At 27.8% G+C, this 18,202-nt stretch overlaps 1 protein-coding gene and 1 pseudogene across 3 annotated transcripts; both read left to right on the top strand.

Annotated features, from left to right (window-relative positions):
• Positions 1-4,067: 4,067 nt before the first annotated feature.
• On the top strand, positions 4,068-9,674 carry LOC149877710 (uncharacterized). 3 transcript variants are annotated; one of them, XM_090074383.1, is made up of 5 exons: positions 4,068-4,618; positions 6,891-6,992; positions 7,229-7,281; positions 7,354-7,608; positions 7,753-9,674. In XM_090074383.1, exons 3-5 carry the CDS (start codon positions 7,254-7,256, stop codon positions 9,627-9,629), a joined length of 2,160 nt encoding a protein of 719 aa, XP_089930509.1. In that variant the 5' UTR covers positions 4,068-4,618; positions 6,891-6,992; positions 7,229-7,253; the 3' UTR covers positions 9,630-9,674. The 3 variants fall into 3 exon arrangements, with proteins under 3 accessions (XP_089930509.1, XP_089930508.1, XP_089930507.1); XM_090074382.1 differs by having other exon boundaries at positions 6,885-6,992; XM_090074381.1 differs by lacking the exon at positions 6,891-6,992.
• Positions 9,675-13,926: 4,252 nt separating this feature from the next.
• Positions 13,927-14,442, top strand: LOC149877709 (uncharacterized; annotated as a pseudogene).
• The last annotated feature ends 3,760 nt before the right edge of the window (positions 14,443-18,202 follow it).

Raw genomic sequence — 18,202 nt, 5'->3', positions numbered from 1 at the left:
TAATAATAATAATAATAATAATAATAATAATAATAATAATAATAATAATAATAATAATAATAATAATAATAATAATAATAATAATAATAATAATAATAATAATAATAATAGTAATAATAATAATAATAAAAATAATAATAATAATAATAATAATAATAATAATAATAATAAAAATAATAATAATAATAATAATAAAAAAAGTTAAATATTAACAACATTAAGTAATAAATAGTAATAAAAAACTTACAAATATAATAAAAATAACAAAGAACAACAATAATAAGTAATAAAGAAGTAATAAAAAAAACATTAAAATATAATAAAATTTATAAACAACAATAATACAAAGAATTTCAAATTATGACAGAAGTAATAAACAATAAAACTAATAAACAATAGCAATAATAAATAAGAAAAAAAACTTAAAAATATCACCAAGTTAATTTTAAAATACAATAAAAATAAACAATAGCAATTATAAACAAAAAAATAAACAATAATTGAAATGCTGCCTGCAAAAACTGCATAAATCCATTTAAAAAAAAAAAAAAAAAAAAAAAAGAGAGAGATAACTATGCCATTTAAATAATGAACTCACATATGGCCAGAGAAACCCTTTGGAGGGAGTAATATAATTGATGGAACTATTTCATCTGAAAAAAGAAATCATTTTAAAAAATCTCATTTTTTAAGACATTGTTTAAATGCTTCATTTATTTTTCATTTTTTACAGTATAAATCTTCTTTCTTTTGAATTATGAAATTTTACTTTTAATTTGATAATAGAAATATGGGTTCCATCAAATCTTTCAAATCGAACTTTAATTTATATTAACCATAAATAATTTTGTTCTGGTGTTGTGGTTAGTTGAATTTAAAAAATTGTGTTTTCATCAAATTTCTGGGAAACTGCTGTTGTTCATTTAGTTTGCGCATAAAATGACAACAAAGCTCGCTAGTTTGAAAATCCCAAATAAAGTAAAATCCCAAATAAAGTAAAATCACATGAAGACTGCAGGAACACTGTGTGTATGGTTTGTATGAAACAGTGTATTTGCATTCTTACACCATTTCTGATTGGAAGAATCAAAGAGCAGTATTTGTGTCAAATAAACTTTCATGATACAAGAGTGCCTGAAGACATTTGTGACAGTTGGAGAATTAGTCTTTAAAGAAAACACAATGGAGGGAGTCAGTCTTTTTCAATTTTCTACAATAGTCATTTGCCTCACTGCAAGGGCTCAGATTTGTGATTTCTTTATCTGCAAAATTAGCTATACAAAGCTGAATGAAAAACACCCATTGGAAAATTTGAACACTTCTCAACATGCAAACAATGAAAGACGATGCTCATTTTGCTTGACAGTAATTGGAAAAGGATTGACACACATTTGCACTCAATATACCTTTAGAGAAAACATGATCCAACTTGCTTCAGCAGACCCCACAGCAGTTGAACAAATTGCATCTTCAGTTATCACTTCTAGAGATGTTTCACCACATGGTACAATCAAAGTCACACAGGCAAAAAGTGGAAGAGCTCTTCCTCTTAAACAAGTTTTAAGTTAACATTACTCAGCAATATTTTATGAGATGGATTTAAGAAAAAAAGAAACCATATAATTTTTGCTTCAATAAAAGTTATTTGTTTTAATATTGGAAATAAAAGAAGTATTATTAGTTCAAACTCTTAGTTTTAGAAAATACAAATAATATTTTAAATATGTCCTCTATTCATTACAAAAATACTTTAATGTAATTTTAGATCCCTCTTGCTCAAAAAACCTTTTTGGTAGTAAGCCAAAGTTAACAGTAGAGGATTTAATGCAACTTCAGTCAAACACAAAATTATCTAATTCAGGCATTAGATAATTTTGTGTTATTTTGTGTTATCTAATTTAGGCATTAAAAAACTTGCCACCACTCTGAATCAAGTTAAAAACTATCAATTGTTGAACCAAATTATAGAGCAAAGCTTATGCAACTTTTAAGTCAATTTACCAATTATTTTTCTCAGAGTGTAACTGATATTATCCTGGATCAAACAAAATGCAATCTTAACACAAAGACAAATATACTCAGAACATCTTGTCAGGCTGGGGTTAGATGGTGGTGGTGGCTATTTCAAAATCAGTCTAGGCATTCAAGAGCTCAATACAAATACTCCTATTCTATGCCCACACAGCAAAAAGACCTTGACTTGCCAAACTGCAGCAGACAGCAGTGTGAAATGACAACTTTTTGTTGCAGTTGCTGATGATGTACCAGAAAATTATGACAATGTCAAGAAACATTTGACCTTGATTTGCCCTGAAAATGTTCATTTGTTGTGTCATGTGACTTGAAATTGGTAAACATTCTCTATGGTTTGCATTCACATGCAAGTAGTCACCCATCCACATGGGTGACATTGACTTGCAAAATTTAATAAAATTGTGGGAACCTTTGTTCACTTGGTTCACTTCCAATTTGTCTTGAAGCCTTTAAAGCTGTTTGAAAAGACTTGAAAAAAGCAAAAGATTTCAAAAATGTAACGGGTGACAACTAAAAAACGAGACTGGATTTAAAGACACATATCTCTTTAAAGAAGTAAGATAAAACAAAAAGAAAAAATGTTCTAGAAAGTATTTTTATTCTAGTTTTTAAATATATAATCAGTTGTTCTCAATTAAACCATTTCTTCTGACTTTATCAACTAGGCCTGGTATAGACTGAGCTAGGCTCCATATGAGCTCAAAATCATCTTTATTAAGGCAATACTTGATTCTAGAACGTAATTTTTTAAGATTTTCTGCATGCCAATTATTCTTGTAAACAAGGCCTTTCAAAATAGTCCAAAAATTTTCGATAGGACAACATTCTGGCAAGTTTGCAGGGTTATCCGCTTTCTCAACATAATGCACGTATTCCTTGTTTAGGTACATAATTACTGTTTTTGCATAGTGAGATGATGCTAAATCTGGCCAGAATACATATGCACCATCTGAATGATACTTATTGATGAATGGAATAAGTCTCTTCTTTACGTTTTTTTCTGTAATTTTCTTCTTTAAAGTTCTTCTTTAAAGTTCTTCTTTAAAGTTCTTCTTTAAAGTTCTTCTTTAAATTTCTTCTTTAACTTTCTTTTTAAAATTTTTTTTTAAATATCTTCTTCAAATTTCTTCTTATAATTTCTTCTTTAATTTTCTTCTTTAAATTTCTTCTTAAAACTTCTTTTTTTTATTTTTTCTTTATGCTTCTTCTTAAAATTTCTTTTTGAAATTTTTCTTTAATTATCTTAAGATTTTTCTTTGATATTCTTCATTAAAGTTTTTCATATTTTTTTTTCTTTATTAATGTTTTTTTAACTCTTTTTTATGTTTTGTCTTTTTTACTCAAGTTTTTATTTATCTTATTTTACGAAAAATTTTACTTATGTTTATTCATGACTTTGTTCTTTAAGACTCATCAACTTTTTTGTCCGTAACATTTTCAGGTATCCCCTCAAAATTTTAAATCAGTCAAAAAAAATGTTTTTAATCGGTCATTGAAAATAGAAAAATTTAATTCTTTCTGTTTTGAACATCTTCATTTTAAATTACTTTTCAACCATTCCTTATTATCTATTACTTTACTGTTAATTTTAGTGGACCATAAAGACCCTAAAATGGTGATCCGCTCCGACAGGTATACCTAGTTTGTTTATGTAATTTCTTTTACTTATTTGGTGACGTTTCTTCTTTGCATTTTCATCAGGGTCTTTTTTTTTCAAAGTTTCAGGAATGTTTTAATTTTTGAAATTTTTTTTTTCTTTCAGTGCCGTTCAAAGACAAAAAACTCCAACGCGCAGCGACGGAGTATGAATTCCGCGGGACGGAATATTAATATCGCGGTACGGGATGTGTAAAGGTTCCCAAAAAATAATTGTCAACATTACAGGCTGAAACTTGTCGCTTCAAATTTAAACTTATCGCTTGTTTATTTGAAGAAATGATTTTTAAAATAAACATTTTAATGTTTGTTTAGCAAATAAAACAAATTAAAGTTCGTTATTATTTATTTTCGCGGAAAAAAAGGAAATTCCGATATTTGGTTAACAATGTCATAGCCAACCAACTTAATTTAAATTTTAAAATGAAGTCTTAAAATCTATTTCTCGGCGATCCTCCTCAGTGGCAAGTTGTCTGTTTTGTTCAGGATACCTTGTTCCACATTCTTTACGCTTTTATAAAATAATTCAATACAAAAGAGTTATTTGTAAAGTGAAAATTTAACAACAAAAACACGATCGCACCGATCGCGGTTTGATTCATCACAGATCTTATTTGGTAATTTTTGAACTTTTTTTTAAATTATCTTTTTTTAAAACCAATTCAAATTTCTTTATTAATTTGATTTTTTTTTTCTGTTTGTTTTTCATGGTTTGATGTTGCACAATTAAAATTTTTTTCTATGAAGCGTTGAGGTTAAAGTTTTAATTTTCTATATTTATTTATTTTCTTTAATGTGCTGGTTTGTTAAAAAAAACTGTACAAACGAACTTGGCTTCGTCGACCAACGATCTGTTCACATAAAATTCGCAGAAAAGAATATTCGTAGTAAAAAAAATGGAGATACCAGAGCATGAAATAATAAACCGGTACGTCATCTTTTTCTACTTGTGTTACTTGTTACCAGATTCTTCACCAATTTCAGTTTCATTATTAAAAAAAAATAAAAAATAAAAAAATAAAATAAAAAAAAAGAGGGGAAAGAATGATTTTGCAAAAATTAGACATAAATAATAGTTCATAATAATAACAAAGTTTGTAACTGAATATCAGAACTTAAATGTGAGAAATTCAATACCAGAAACTTAACATCAGAAAACAGTTTTAGAGGAAGCTCTTTTAATTGGATTAAATAAGCTGCTAATTTTGCTCAATAAATATATTTCAATAATGAAAGATTATGTTCCGTTACTCTTCTTATGTTATTAGGTCATAGTATTGCCAAATAACTCTACAATTATTTTCCAACGGAAAATTAATTGTGCAGTAGCAACTTTTAAAACATGGCTAATATACACGCTTTCGCTTTCACCATTATAACTACAAAATACTCAAAAATTAGATATGGCACGCGATGTAAGATTATCATGAGGAGGCGACTAAGTAGTTTGATGTTGCAACTGAGGGGGAGGCGACGAAATAGAAGACTGTCCCATTTGAGCTTGAGATGGTGGGATCATCGTTTTCTGAGGTCGGTCAGAGTACAACAGATTTTAAAACAAGAGCAACTTTCATACTTTCTCAGCTATATTCTTTGTTTGGTAATATTGAGATATGAACCTTAGAAAAAGCAATATTAATATTTGGTAATATTTTTCTCCAATTAAAATTTAAGGAGATATATAGTATTTCCTATAAGCTTCACTTAAAGGTTTTTAAAGTGGTATAATTATATATATAAATACATATATATATATATATATATATATATATATATATATATATATATATATATATATATGTATAATCATACCACTATAAAAACCTGTTTTATCTCCAATTTTAAACTTTGAGAGAAAATTTGTCATTTTTTTCTAAAAGTAAAAATAACTTAAAATTTTAGCTTTAAACATTTAAAGAAATAATAATTTATGTTTCTAAATAATTTGTTTAAACAAATTAAATATTATTAATTTAAAAAACAAAATATATTTTAAAAGTAACCATTATTTACTAAAGTTAAAAACTCATTTTCTCCCGACTTTTAATTTGGGAGATTGAACAAAATAATTTTAACCTCGCAATATAATGGGTAGAAATCTCTACAGAGTGCTCTTGCACTCTGTAGAGATTTCTATCAACAGGTAATATAATTCTACCAACAGGTAATATAAGTTTCGTATGGCAAAAACTTGATATCAATGCTACGCATAATTTATTCAAGTCTAAATTTCCAGAATCGAATGTTTCCTAAAGCTATCGAAGAAACATTTTAAAAAGAGGTTTTATTCCTTCTTGCAGACAACCTCCGGTTGATTCTTTATATAATTGTGAGGAACTTTCAGTTAAAGTAAATAGCAGAACGTTGAACGATGGTAAACGTCTAAAAAGATGGTGCATTTAAAACTAACATCAAAGTTTTTTATTAAAACGATACAAACTTTCGAACATAATTGAAATTGCCTTTATAGCGGTAACCTTAAGACCAACAATGCTTCTTATTTTGTGTCAAATGAAGGAAATGCAACGAAAGGGTAAAATAAAGTCATCTCAACCTCATTTGAATCTTTGTCAAAAAAAAATTTTTTCCAATGAAGAGCACAAAATAAAAATGCTTTAGGTAGATTAAGCCTTAGTATCGACTAAAAAGTTTTTGAAAAATCATCAATACTCTCCTTTTACACCAATAAACTGCTGAACAATTGAAATATTCTACGGTCAAAAAGTTGCAGTAATTTTGATTGAAACGAATATAAAAAATGAAAAAAGAATATAAGAACATAAGCTCCAGCATCTAAAAGATCCGAAAATTCTTATCAATGTTTCTCAGTTCTCTTAAATTACAGGTTGAAGGATGAGAGGTAAAAAGATCCCAGGATTATTAATAGCAATTAATAATCCTTGGATTTTTTTACCTCTCATCCTTCAAATATTCGTTGAGTGTCTATTAACAAATAAATTTCGACTCAAGAACAGTTCAACTTAGCCAATTGAGCTTTCAAGTGCGTGTTTACTTCAAAACTAACGACAATTTTACTTCAAAACTAACGACATTTTGCTTTAACCATTAATTCAAAATAGTGACTCAAGTCTCAAATTAAGCAAATCTTAATCTATTACTCCATCATTTAGAACTGCTATTGTTTCTTTAAAATGTAGAAAAGATGGATCATTGCTATCTTTTTTGTTTTTAAGATGCAGAAAACCCAGAAGTCAAGCCATTTAAGCAATACGTAAATAGTTAATTGGTAAATATGGAGCACCTACTGAAGCACAAAAAAACATTAAAACGAGGTTTACTTGGTAAACTGTTTTGTTTCATTTCCAAACCGTTTGACTTCAACGGCTCATGGGGTTTCTTAAATATCTTATTAAAGTATGAAACGGAATATTTGACTGAAAAAAAACTCTCCTGGTTTAGTTTGACGCCGCACGGGGTTCCTTATACTCATTTATTTCCCGCTAAAATATTTTGCTGACGTATTTAAGAGTGTTTTAGTGAATTTCACTATTACCAATTACGGACTTCTTTTTCATAGGACGGCTTTAAAAGAACACGTTGTCATGGAGAACGGGTTCGATGACATTAAGGGTAATTATCTATTTTTTAAGGCTCCCATTTGTGACGGATATTCAATTTTCACAAAACAACCATCTTTTTTAGTGAAAAAACTTCCACCAGACGTATTTACTACTCTTGCAGATTTGCTGACTTATGATTGGGAAAAGTTTGCTCAATTTCTATTGGTTGATGACTCAGCAATCGATGATGTAAAAAATAAATTTGAAACTACGAGAGAACAAACCGTACAGATAATAAACCATTGGCATAAGAACAACCCATCAAAAAAATGGCGAGATGTGAAAGATGGATTACTGTTTTGCAATCGAAAAGATTTGGTCAGTGAATGCGAACGAAGTATGTTTTTAAAACTTCATATATTCAGCGCTAACTTTAAGGGCTCTCTCGTTGCTGAACTTTTCGGCTGCCGTTTAACTAATTTCTAAACAATCTTCAACAAATTTATTGCGTGGTTAAAAATACTATGTTTTTGTATTATAGAATTAATATCCAGACACTCAAGGTTAGGTGTCTTACCGCCGATAAAAAATTTCTTTTCACGTGACGACGAGCTTTATCAAATTCACAAACGCGTTTGCGAAAGTAACGAGTCAGGTAAATCAATCACGGTTTTAACTGGAATGTCTGGAGTAGGCAAAACTCAGCTTGCCAGAAAGTATGCAGCAACTTACAACGAGTATTTTGAAAGAATTGTGTGGGTGGATGCAGCATCAAACAAATTACAAGTTTCTATAAGCAACCTCTGCCATCTTTTAGGGTTAAGCATAAAAGATTCCCTAGGCAATATATTCGACAACGGAGAACTCTCTAGAAAAATACATAACTATTTTGAAAAAGAAAAAACATTATTCATCTTTGACAACGTTGATGATAAAAGCTCCGAGAATTTTGAAGAATACGTGTCTAATAAAAAAAGCGCCTTTACTTTAGTGACGTCACAATGGAAATTATGGTCATCCGATATTCATCAAGTGCAAATTAATCCTTTCTCGAAACAAGATGCTTTTCTTTTCATGAAAAGAAATATTAAAACGAACGATGGCGATGAAGAAATAAAAGAAATAACAGAAGTACTTTGGTATTATCCATTCGCCATAAACAAAGCAATTTTGTATATAAACACCAATAGAGTTTCTTTGCAGGAATATTTAGATCTTTTTCGATCAAATCCCATTGAAATGCTTGAAGAAAGTATCCCCACTGAAACGGAAACAAAGTCGCCAATAATATTAATCAACTTAGTTTTAATTCAAATGGAAACTTCGCATGAAAAAGCCGTAGAAATATTAAACCATTTATCATACTGCGATGGTCGACTGATTACAAAAAAATTTATTCACGGAATCTCAAAGCACCTGAAAATAAAAGATGACTATTCAATATATGGCGCAATAAGAATGCTAGTAAGTTATTCATTGCTTGATTGTCTCGAAGGTAACAATGAAAGGTATGCGATGCACGAAATAACACAGTTAGCGTGTAAATATTTGCAAAAATGCAAACAAATAGCAGAAATATGCAGCCAAAATATTGTCGAGTTTTTAAGATTACAGTTGGAAGAGGTAAATGAACACATTGATGATGGGCAGCAATTTTATAACCACTTTGTTCACATGTGTCTTGTTAACAAATCAGAAATGCTTGAAGCGTTTCATCAACAGGGTGAGAAAATCCGGACATTTCTGTCAAATAAAGGCTTTTTTCAAGAAGCAATAAATATACTTGATGCCATTCAAAATTATAACGTAGAATTTTATGGAGCAGAGCATCTAATAACTTTAGTAACAAAAGCTAATATAGCAACCTGTTTGAATGATATGGGAAAATGTAACGAAGCTTTAGAAATTAATTATCAAGTTGATAAAATGCAAACTGATATTTTAGAAATTAACCACCCATCAACATTGCGCACGAAAAATGATATAGCATATAGTTTGTATAGAATGGGAAAATACAATGAAGCTTTAAAAATTTACTATCAAGTTGATAAATTACGAACTGATACTTTTGGAATTAATCATCCATCAACATTGGCTTCAAAAAATAATATAGCAAACTGCTTGAATAGAATGGGAAAATATAATGAAGCTTTAGAAATTTATTATCAAGTTAATAAAATACGAACTGATATTTTAGGAGCCAATCACACCTCAACATTTGATTCAAAAAATAATATAGCAAACTGTTTGTATGGAATGAGAAAATATGATGAAACTTTAGAAATTTATTATCAACTTGATAAAATACAAACTGATATTTTAGGAATTAATCATCCATCAACATTGCGCACTAAAAATGATATAGAAATCTGTTTAAAGCGGAGAAAAATGGCGAATTCATTTTGCGAACTATTTTAGTTATTAATTTTTCTAAAAATCTGAATCATATTTGATTATTACTAATGCATATGACTTTTTTATATATCTTTTTCATAAGAAATTCATCTTGTTCATCAAATGTGTGATTTTGAGTATGATGAGAGATATAGTTAAATAAGTAAATGTATGATGGAAAAATCTTTGGAAGATGCTTCTTCTAGAAGATGCAGTTTTATTGAGTCTATGCATGAAGTTAATGAATGAATTAAAATTTGCTCGAAAAATTTTTAAGCTAGAAATTATGATTTTTTACGACCAGAAAAAGAGGAACACCCAGGAAAAAAAGTTCTATAAAACTTCTATAAACTTTAGAAACATATGGCCTATAGAAATTCTATAGAAATTCTATAGAATGTCTATTAGTTTCTATAGAACTTGCTATAAATTTTTTTTTTTATATCAATATATGTAAAAAAAAAAAGTTCAATAGGAATTTCTAAAGAAATTAATAGACATTCTATAGAAGTTCTATAGAATTTCTATAGAATTTCTATAGGCCATATGTTTCAAAAGTTTATAGAAGTTCTATAGAACTTTTTGTCCTGGGCAATTAACTATCCTAGGAAGGAACGGCCTAAGAAGAACGACCCTAGGATTAAATTTTATAAAATTAAAATGCAAACTTTTAAAACTAATAGGGAAGAGGGGGAACATTACAAACTAATAGGGAAGAGGGGGAACATTAGTACGTTTTGATAATCAACTAAAAAACAAAAGCAATTTCAGAAAAAATTGGAAACAAATAATTTTTGCTACTTTTTAAATGTATTAGCAACATTTTAATATAATTTATTATATATTATATTCAGATATATTATTGATTAAGTACAACACTTTTGAATTTTCTAAACATTTTTTTTTGTGCCAATGCTCCCTTAAATGGGGAGCATTAGTACTCATCTAGAGGAGCATTTGTACACAATGTGTTTACATTAATACATTAAAAAATTAAAAAAAAAAGTGCAATTTGAATGAAAGTTAAAACACATTTTAAAACCAACCAAATATTTTATAAATATATAAAAAAAAAATGTAAATATGAAAAAGAAAAAAACGCATACAAGAAATTATTTCACACTGTAGAAAAATCCCCCAGAAGGATTTGCTAATCCTAATCTACCCTCTGGTGGTCCGTTTAAAAATTATTTTTTAAAGCGAACTCATGGAAATATAAAAACAGGTGGGAATGTGCTGTTAGTTGCTCTAACTATGGCACAAAATATGAGCATTTCTCATTGTTCTGCGGATACAGATTTTACTAACTTTTTTATTCCCTTAGGAGCAATTAATAGAGGAGCTTGTATTACAGTTTATACTCCCGTTTTATCTATATTAAAAACGCGGTTTTATCTGTAATAAAAACGCGGTTTTATCTGTATTAAAAACGCGGTTGGGTAGAACTTTATGTTTCCGCAATGCCTTTTCATAGCTTACAAAAAATTCAGATAAATCGAACTGATTAAAGCATGTTGCTCATGATTGGCTTGCGTTTTCATGTTTGTATAAACTAAGTGATGGATGCCTTCTCATGAATCCTTTCATCCAGTCTACTCCAGCAAAATGATTATCTGATAAAGATTTGCTTCCCGATTTCAATGTACCAATCCTCATCCTTTACCAGTGGGTACTTCAAAGTGAAATTTTTTTTCTTTTACAAAAAACTTTTCACTTTTTAATTATCTTTTTTAAAACATTAATAAACATTCAAAAAAAACATTAATTAACATTCAAAAAAGTAGCGAATTTACCATACAGTTAAACGTGATAAAAATCAACAAAGCGGCAAAATAAAAAAAGGTAAATTTACAGGTAACAAATGCTTAAAACATAAAATATTTTCTGTAGAAGAAGTGATTATAAACAATATTTGGTATCTGTATTCAAAAGCTAAAATTGATTTAAAAAGCTAATTATTGTCCTGTGTACCAATGCTCACCCTGTAGGGGAGACCGGGGCTAGTTGCAACAAAATTTAAAAGACTGCATTTATCTCCTTAAACTTTAATATTTTTGAAACTTTTTTTCAGGGTTATAAAATAGATCTTAGTGACGTATTAATCCAACATTGATAAATGTAATATAAAACTTAGTTATTCCGCGATAGTGAAACAAAAATGAAAAAAAAGATTTTGCAACTTACCCCGCATCGGGGCAAGTTGCAACAGTAAACGGGGTAAGTTGCAACACAATACTCTAAAATTATAAGCCTTGCAGAGTTCACAGAAAAATTACTAGTTAATCTGTAATTTCTGTTTGGCAACAAAAATTTTATAATTACAATAAAAGAAAGTAGTATTTTCCTTGAGCTGCAATAAAATTTATTATGCTACACTTCACATATACCTGAGTTGTTTAGTAAACTAAAAACTCTTTTTGAAAAAAAAAAATTCTTTATATATATATATATATATATATATATATATATATATATATATATATATATATATATATATATATATATATATATATATATATAAATTTAAAACAAAAATTTTATGATGAAGATAAGTTTATATAAGTTGTATATGTATATAATATATATGAAATACATGTGTAAATATTTATGTATTATATATTATATATATATATATATATATATATATATATATATATATATAAATATATATATATATATATATATATATATATATATATACATGTATGTTATGTGAATAATTTGTATAAATTTATATATAATACATATATAGATACATAATATGTAATACGTAAATAAATATACATATATATATATATATATACATATGCCTCATATATATTATATACATATACAACTTATATAAACATATCTTTATCATAAAACTTTGGTTTTCGTTTATTGTTACGCTGTTATATAAAATAAACGTCCATTATTTTAGAAAAAACAAGAAAAGTGCGTAAAATTAACAAAACCCGCAGCTAATTTATGATTCAACTTACCCCAAGAATTTGATGCAACTTACCCCATAGGCATCATAATCACTCTAACCATTTCATATAATTATCTATATTAAAAAAATCCATTTTTTTTTAGCTTTTCGTGTTTGAAAAAAATTTTTTCAACCTACCATTACTTTATTATGGTCATATACCTCAAAGTTTAAAGTAAAACCCAAAAAAAACTTCAAAAACGAAATTTAGAATTTTATATCGAAAAAAAAAATATCAATAACTTTTGAAATTTTTTACAGCTGACGTGTTAAAGTTATAGTTATATTATTTAAGAAAAATTTAGGAAAAACTTATAAAAACCATTCTTTAAACCCCAATGTTGCAACTTACCACTGTTGCAACTAGCCCCGGTCTCCCCTACTAATGCTTCCCCTTCTTACCTAGAAAAGTTTGATAAATATATCTAAAAGTTGTTAGTTTTTTTTACAACTTTTTATAATCGTTTTTTTATTAAATCCAACACATATATATTACTTAAAATCTGATGAGATTTGTTTTCGTTATTTTTTTTTCATAAAACGCATTAAAATATTTATAATATTCTTAAGTAAAACTTCCTTGAGTTTAAATAAATTTTGTAGTGTACTTTGTAAAAACAATAATTTTTCGAACAAATTTTTTGCAAGAGAAGGGGAAAAAGGCCCCATTGTGTAAAATACTTGAATAAATCATTTTGGGGTTTTTCATAATCTTTTTTAATTTAAGGGGTCTGTTATACTTTGTAAAAATATCATCTCCACAGTTCAGAAATTTAAGGTTTAAGTACCCTACACTCAGAGTACCCCAAAAAAAGTTGATAAAAAAAGTAAGAGGGGCATCTGGACACTTCATTTCCATCTTTATAAAAATCACATTTTTATAAAACTGGAATAAAAAATTCGCCTGAAAAGTCATTTTTTTCATTAAATATATATATATATATATATATATATATATATATATATATATATATATATATATATATATATATATATATATATATATATTAATATATTTATATTATATTATTTATATTATATCATATTATTCATTTTATATGATATAAATATATTATATTAATAATGCATAATACAAATAATAAAATATTACATTTGATTAGCATAAAAATTTAATTCGGTTGTTCATTCTTCTTTCAGAAATGTTTGAACTTTATTGAAATAATTGCTACGATGATGCTCTAAATTCTCTAAGTTGGTCAAAAAACATTTATTAAGAAAGCTGCTTATATTTTTGATCAAATACTTTTAACTTTTCTTTTATTATAGATATATAATATATAAAATACTAAGACTCCTCAGTTCTCTAAAAAGAATGGAAAATGTTAATTTAAACGAGATTATGTACTTTTTCAAAAGATCATCTGCTACTGCTGCCTTGAAAAGTACGACAAATGCATTCTAGTTAATAAAAATTTGGAAGTTCTTGTTCAAGTATTCTGCAAGACTGAAAGACTTAGCCTACCCTACAGGATTGTGCCCTGGTTGTAAGAAAAACTTAAATCTCTGTAAAGCTGATGAAAGTATCGCAGATAAAATTACTCTATAATGGAAAAATGCTAATTTGTCTACCTCTAGAGATTGGTCAATATTATGCAGTATATGCAGTATTGGAAGAAATAGATTTTCTAAATAAAAGTATAAAAAGGGGAACTAGTTTAGCACTTATTCTATGTCAAACATGCTTCTGTGAAATCGCTAAAGGTAAATTCCACAAATAATTACCTTTTAAGACAAACACAAATTTTGCTGAGAGCAATTTTTTTTTCTAAAGTTTCCAAAAAAATAAAGGAACAAGTAGCTTCTTCTCTTCTTAAAGAAATTTATTCTGATCAAGAGCAAGTCTAGGAACTACAAACCTTCCTCAGAACAGATCAAAATTATTTAAATAAAAGTAACTGACATAGATAAAAAAGCTAAACAATTATCAAAGTGATCAGAGAATTTTAACCTTCGAATGATCACAACGAACTGATTTCCGGTGAAATGAATGAAAGAATACAAGATATCAATAAATAAGTACAATGTATATCGTAAATAAATTCAAAATTTATCACAAATTTGTCATTTTAAAAAGGATAAAAGATTATTATTACATATTTAGAATGTGAAGTTAAATTTTACCAGAACTTCACCTTCTGATCGGATAACAATAATAATAGTAGTAGAGTAGTAATAGTAGTAGTAGTAGTAATAACAATATTAATAATATTGGTAATAATATGTTTAGAACCTCATAGCTAAAAAAGTTGAAATGAATGAGTCAATGTTTAGAAAATTTCCTCTTACAGCAAAGTTTTTGAAAAAAAATCGATCTTTAAAAACATTTAGAATTCATCAAAATAGTGTATAGAATTGTGTGGATGAAAGATGTTTAGCATTCAAAGAATGTATTTTAATAATATTATCGATTGTTTATTATTTAAGGTGGCACAACCCCTTAAAATTTATCTTGGAAGTGAAAGCCTTTTTGTCAAAATGAAAACTGTTCAAATGAAAAATCTGAACAAGAAATCATTATCATTTCGCATACCACTCGCGCGGATGGAAACCAAATATAAAATAACTTTAAACATAATAGTTGATTTTAGAGGTTAATTTTTAAATTTGACATTATCAGTAGCCTCATCTATGAGAAAACCACGTCAATATTAGAATTAGCAGAAAAATCGCGCGCAAAAAAAGTACACGCAAAGTAAAATTAAGTTCGAGTACTTTCATTTTAAAGAACATTAAAACATATCCACATCCGTATGTGCACAATCCTTCGAAACCTCATAATCTTTTAAAAAGCCTTATAATAAGAAAATGAGAAAAAGATATATAAGATATAAAAAGATACCTTTTGTATTTATTTTGTATTTACATTTGGTGGCATCTGTAGTAGCCATATATCTTGTAACCACTACAATATAAAAAGTACTTTTAGGTGTTAAGAATTTTAGGATGATTATTTTACAAGCATGACTTGTAAATTAATGACTTGTAATGAACTAAAATCACGTCTAATCCATTAAAGTTTTCTGAAGATGCATCTATAAGATTCGCGTAAAATATTTAAACAAATTATTATCAACTGCATTAAGAAGAGATTAAAAAATTCATTCTAAGAAAAGATAAATTATTAAAGAAAAATTATTATTAAAGGTTTTTTAGGGGAGAGGAATAGGAAAGAGGTAGAGGTGTTAATAGAAATTGGTATCTTTGTACATAGTCATCCTAAAATTTTTATTATAGGCTTCTACAATTCTGCTCAAAAATTTAGCACACATAAAGTCTAAGTTTCATTTTTCTTCTTTTAATTGTATTTTTAGGCGGTAAACTTCTTATGCCTTTTCTGTTTCTTTTTTATTTACAGTTAATTAAAACAAACCTTATATAGAAAAAAAAAAAATAGAAAAAAAATTACGTTAATTTAACCATCTATTTTTAACTTAAACAGAGAACGCTAATTAAAGCGGTGTAAAAAAGCTGCTCATAAGTTTAGCACACTTGCACTTCTATTGTCTTTTAATTGCTCTAAAAAATCATATCTCAAGACAAACTGTAAATAGAAGATTGATTGATCGAAAACTTTGTTGCTACGTTGCTTCTAAAAAACCACTGCTTAAATCAATTGATCGGTTAAAACGTATCAAATTTTGTAGAGCTATTTTAAAAATGACTAATTATGAACTAAGAAGAATAATATTCAGTGAAGAATCAAACTTTACAGTTATTAACCGAAAGAACAAAGTGATTATCCGAAGACTATAATGAGATGTTTCGTAGTCGCTTCATTGTGCCGCGATTACAAGGTGGTGGAGGTTCGGTAAGCGTATGGGGTTGTATCACTTATGACGGCCCAGGTCTCTGGTACTTATACGATGGTTGTATGGATCAACATAAATATATCGAAACGCTTGAAAATCATTTAATCCCGACTAGAGACATCTTTTTTAGCGATGAGTCGGAGTGGCAGTTTCAACAAGACAACGCTCCTTGTCACAAGGCAAAACGGTGACTATTTGGGTTCAAGAAAACAACATTAAGGTACTTCAGTGGCCAGCTAGATCACCTAACCTTAATCCAATCAGAAATATATGGACTGTACTGGACCGCAAACTCACTAAAGCTCCCGTAACATCAGCTGAACATCTTAGGGAAAGTTTGAATGAGTCGTTCGACAGCTTATTAACTGATTATTGGCAAAAACTTTTCGATTCAATTAAAAGATGTGAGCAATGCATAAAGAACAAAGGTGGACATATCCCGTATTGATCTTGCTATTAAAGCAAACTTAAATCCAGTTGTGCTAAACTTATGAGCAGCTTTTTTTTAACATTTTTTTTATATACTAACTTTGATTAAAGATATTTAGTGATAGACTTTTTTTTTTTTATTTTTTTTTCTCCTAATGTAATTAAAAAAGTCAAATAAATGTTTAGTTTTTTTAAATTTCTTGTTTTTTACTTTTATTTCATTTTTAAAGAAAAAAAAACGCAACTTAAATCTAATGTGTGCTAAATTTTTGAGCAGTACTGTATTTCTTTTATAGAAGCCTATGATAAAAATTTTAGGACGTTTTACGCCGAAATTTCTTTAACAAATGTTTCTTCAGAAAGATGTTTTATTCGGTATTGTCCTGGAAATTTAGTTTCTAAAAACTCTTTTCGCAAACTCGATTCCAGAAATGTCTTAAGCTTTAAGAGATACGCAGTAGTACAAGGTGTTAAAACTGGAGACAGCCGAGTCATACATACAACGAACTGAAACTAACGAAGGTTGTAACTACTATGTTTAGCTTTCAAATAATATAGAAAACTATAATAAATATTCCGAAATATTATTCTATAGGAACCGGTTTTTGTAGCAAGATCTTTTGGGTGTAGAAATGAGCTCCCTGTAATTATTGTATAAAAAACATCAAAACAAATCTGTAAAAGGGTGTTTACGTAGTGTAGCGTTTTGAGCCACCTCATGCTTAATCAAAAATCAATCACTTTATTTTAAAAATTATCTTTATCAATACGATGTGCAAGAAATATTCCAAGAAAACTTAAAAAATTTGCAAAGAAGTCAATATACTGATATATTTGAACAAATAAATAACTAAAATAAATATAAAAATAAATATAAATAATTTGTTCAAATATATTTGAACAAATAAATAACTAAAACGAAAAACGCACCAAAAACACGATTTTAAAGACAATGACTCCCAGTTCAATCACTGAAGTGCATTGATCTTCTTTATAAACGTATTGCAGTAACCTTCTTGCTTTAGAGAATCATCTTTGACATTAAAAACGTTCCCGATAATATCATCGTTTGTTTCTGAAGCTGCAAAGTATTTTTCTCGTTCAAGTTTTTTCCTGAAATTCTACTCTAAATTTTCAAGATTGTTAGTTTTCATTTCGATAAAAACTTTTTTTTGTATAAACTTTGCGTGCTGTCAGAAGTTCCAGTCAATTGTCTGTTAAGTAAATAACGAATATTTGCACAAAAAAATTGTCACACAAAAATACGTCTAATAATAAGCGACTCGACAAGCAAGAGAATTTGGTTCATGAAGAGATTTTCAGATGGCTAATGTCATGCTCATGTAGGTACTACATGGAAAAAAATA

The sequence above is a fragment of the Hydra viridissima genome, unplaced genomic scaffold (assembly GCF_058129835.1).
Source record: "Hydra viridissima isolate aposymbiotic clone 2 unplaced genomic scaffold, HvirCarnegie_v1 scaffold_16, whole genome shotgun sequence".
Taxonomy (NCBI): domain Eukaryota; kingdom Metazoa; phylum Cnidaria; class Hydrozoa; order Anthoathecata; family Hydridae; genus Hydra; species Hydra viridissima.
Note: the sequence above shows the minus strand (reverse complement) of the source record. Positions and strands in the feature narration are given on the sequence as shown.

Excerpts from the sequence above, each read along its gene's own strand:
- LOC149877710 (XM_090074381.1), top strand. The coding sequence starts at position 4,587 with ATGGAGATACCAGAGCATGAAATAATAAACCG. Across the intron at positions 4,619-7,228 it reads GAGCATGAAATAATAAACCG|GACGGCTTTAAAAGAACACG; the intron begins GTACGTCATCTT and ends TCTTTTTCATAG. Across the intron at positions 7,282-7,353 it reads CGGGTTCGATGACATTAAGG|TGAAAAAACTTCCACCAGAC; the intron begins GTAATTATCTAT and ends CATCTTTTTTAG.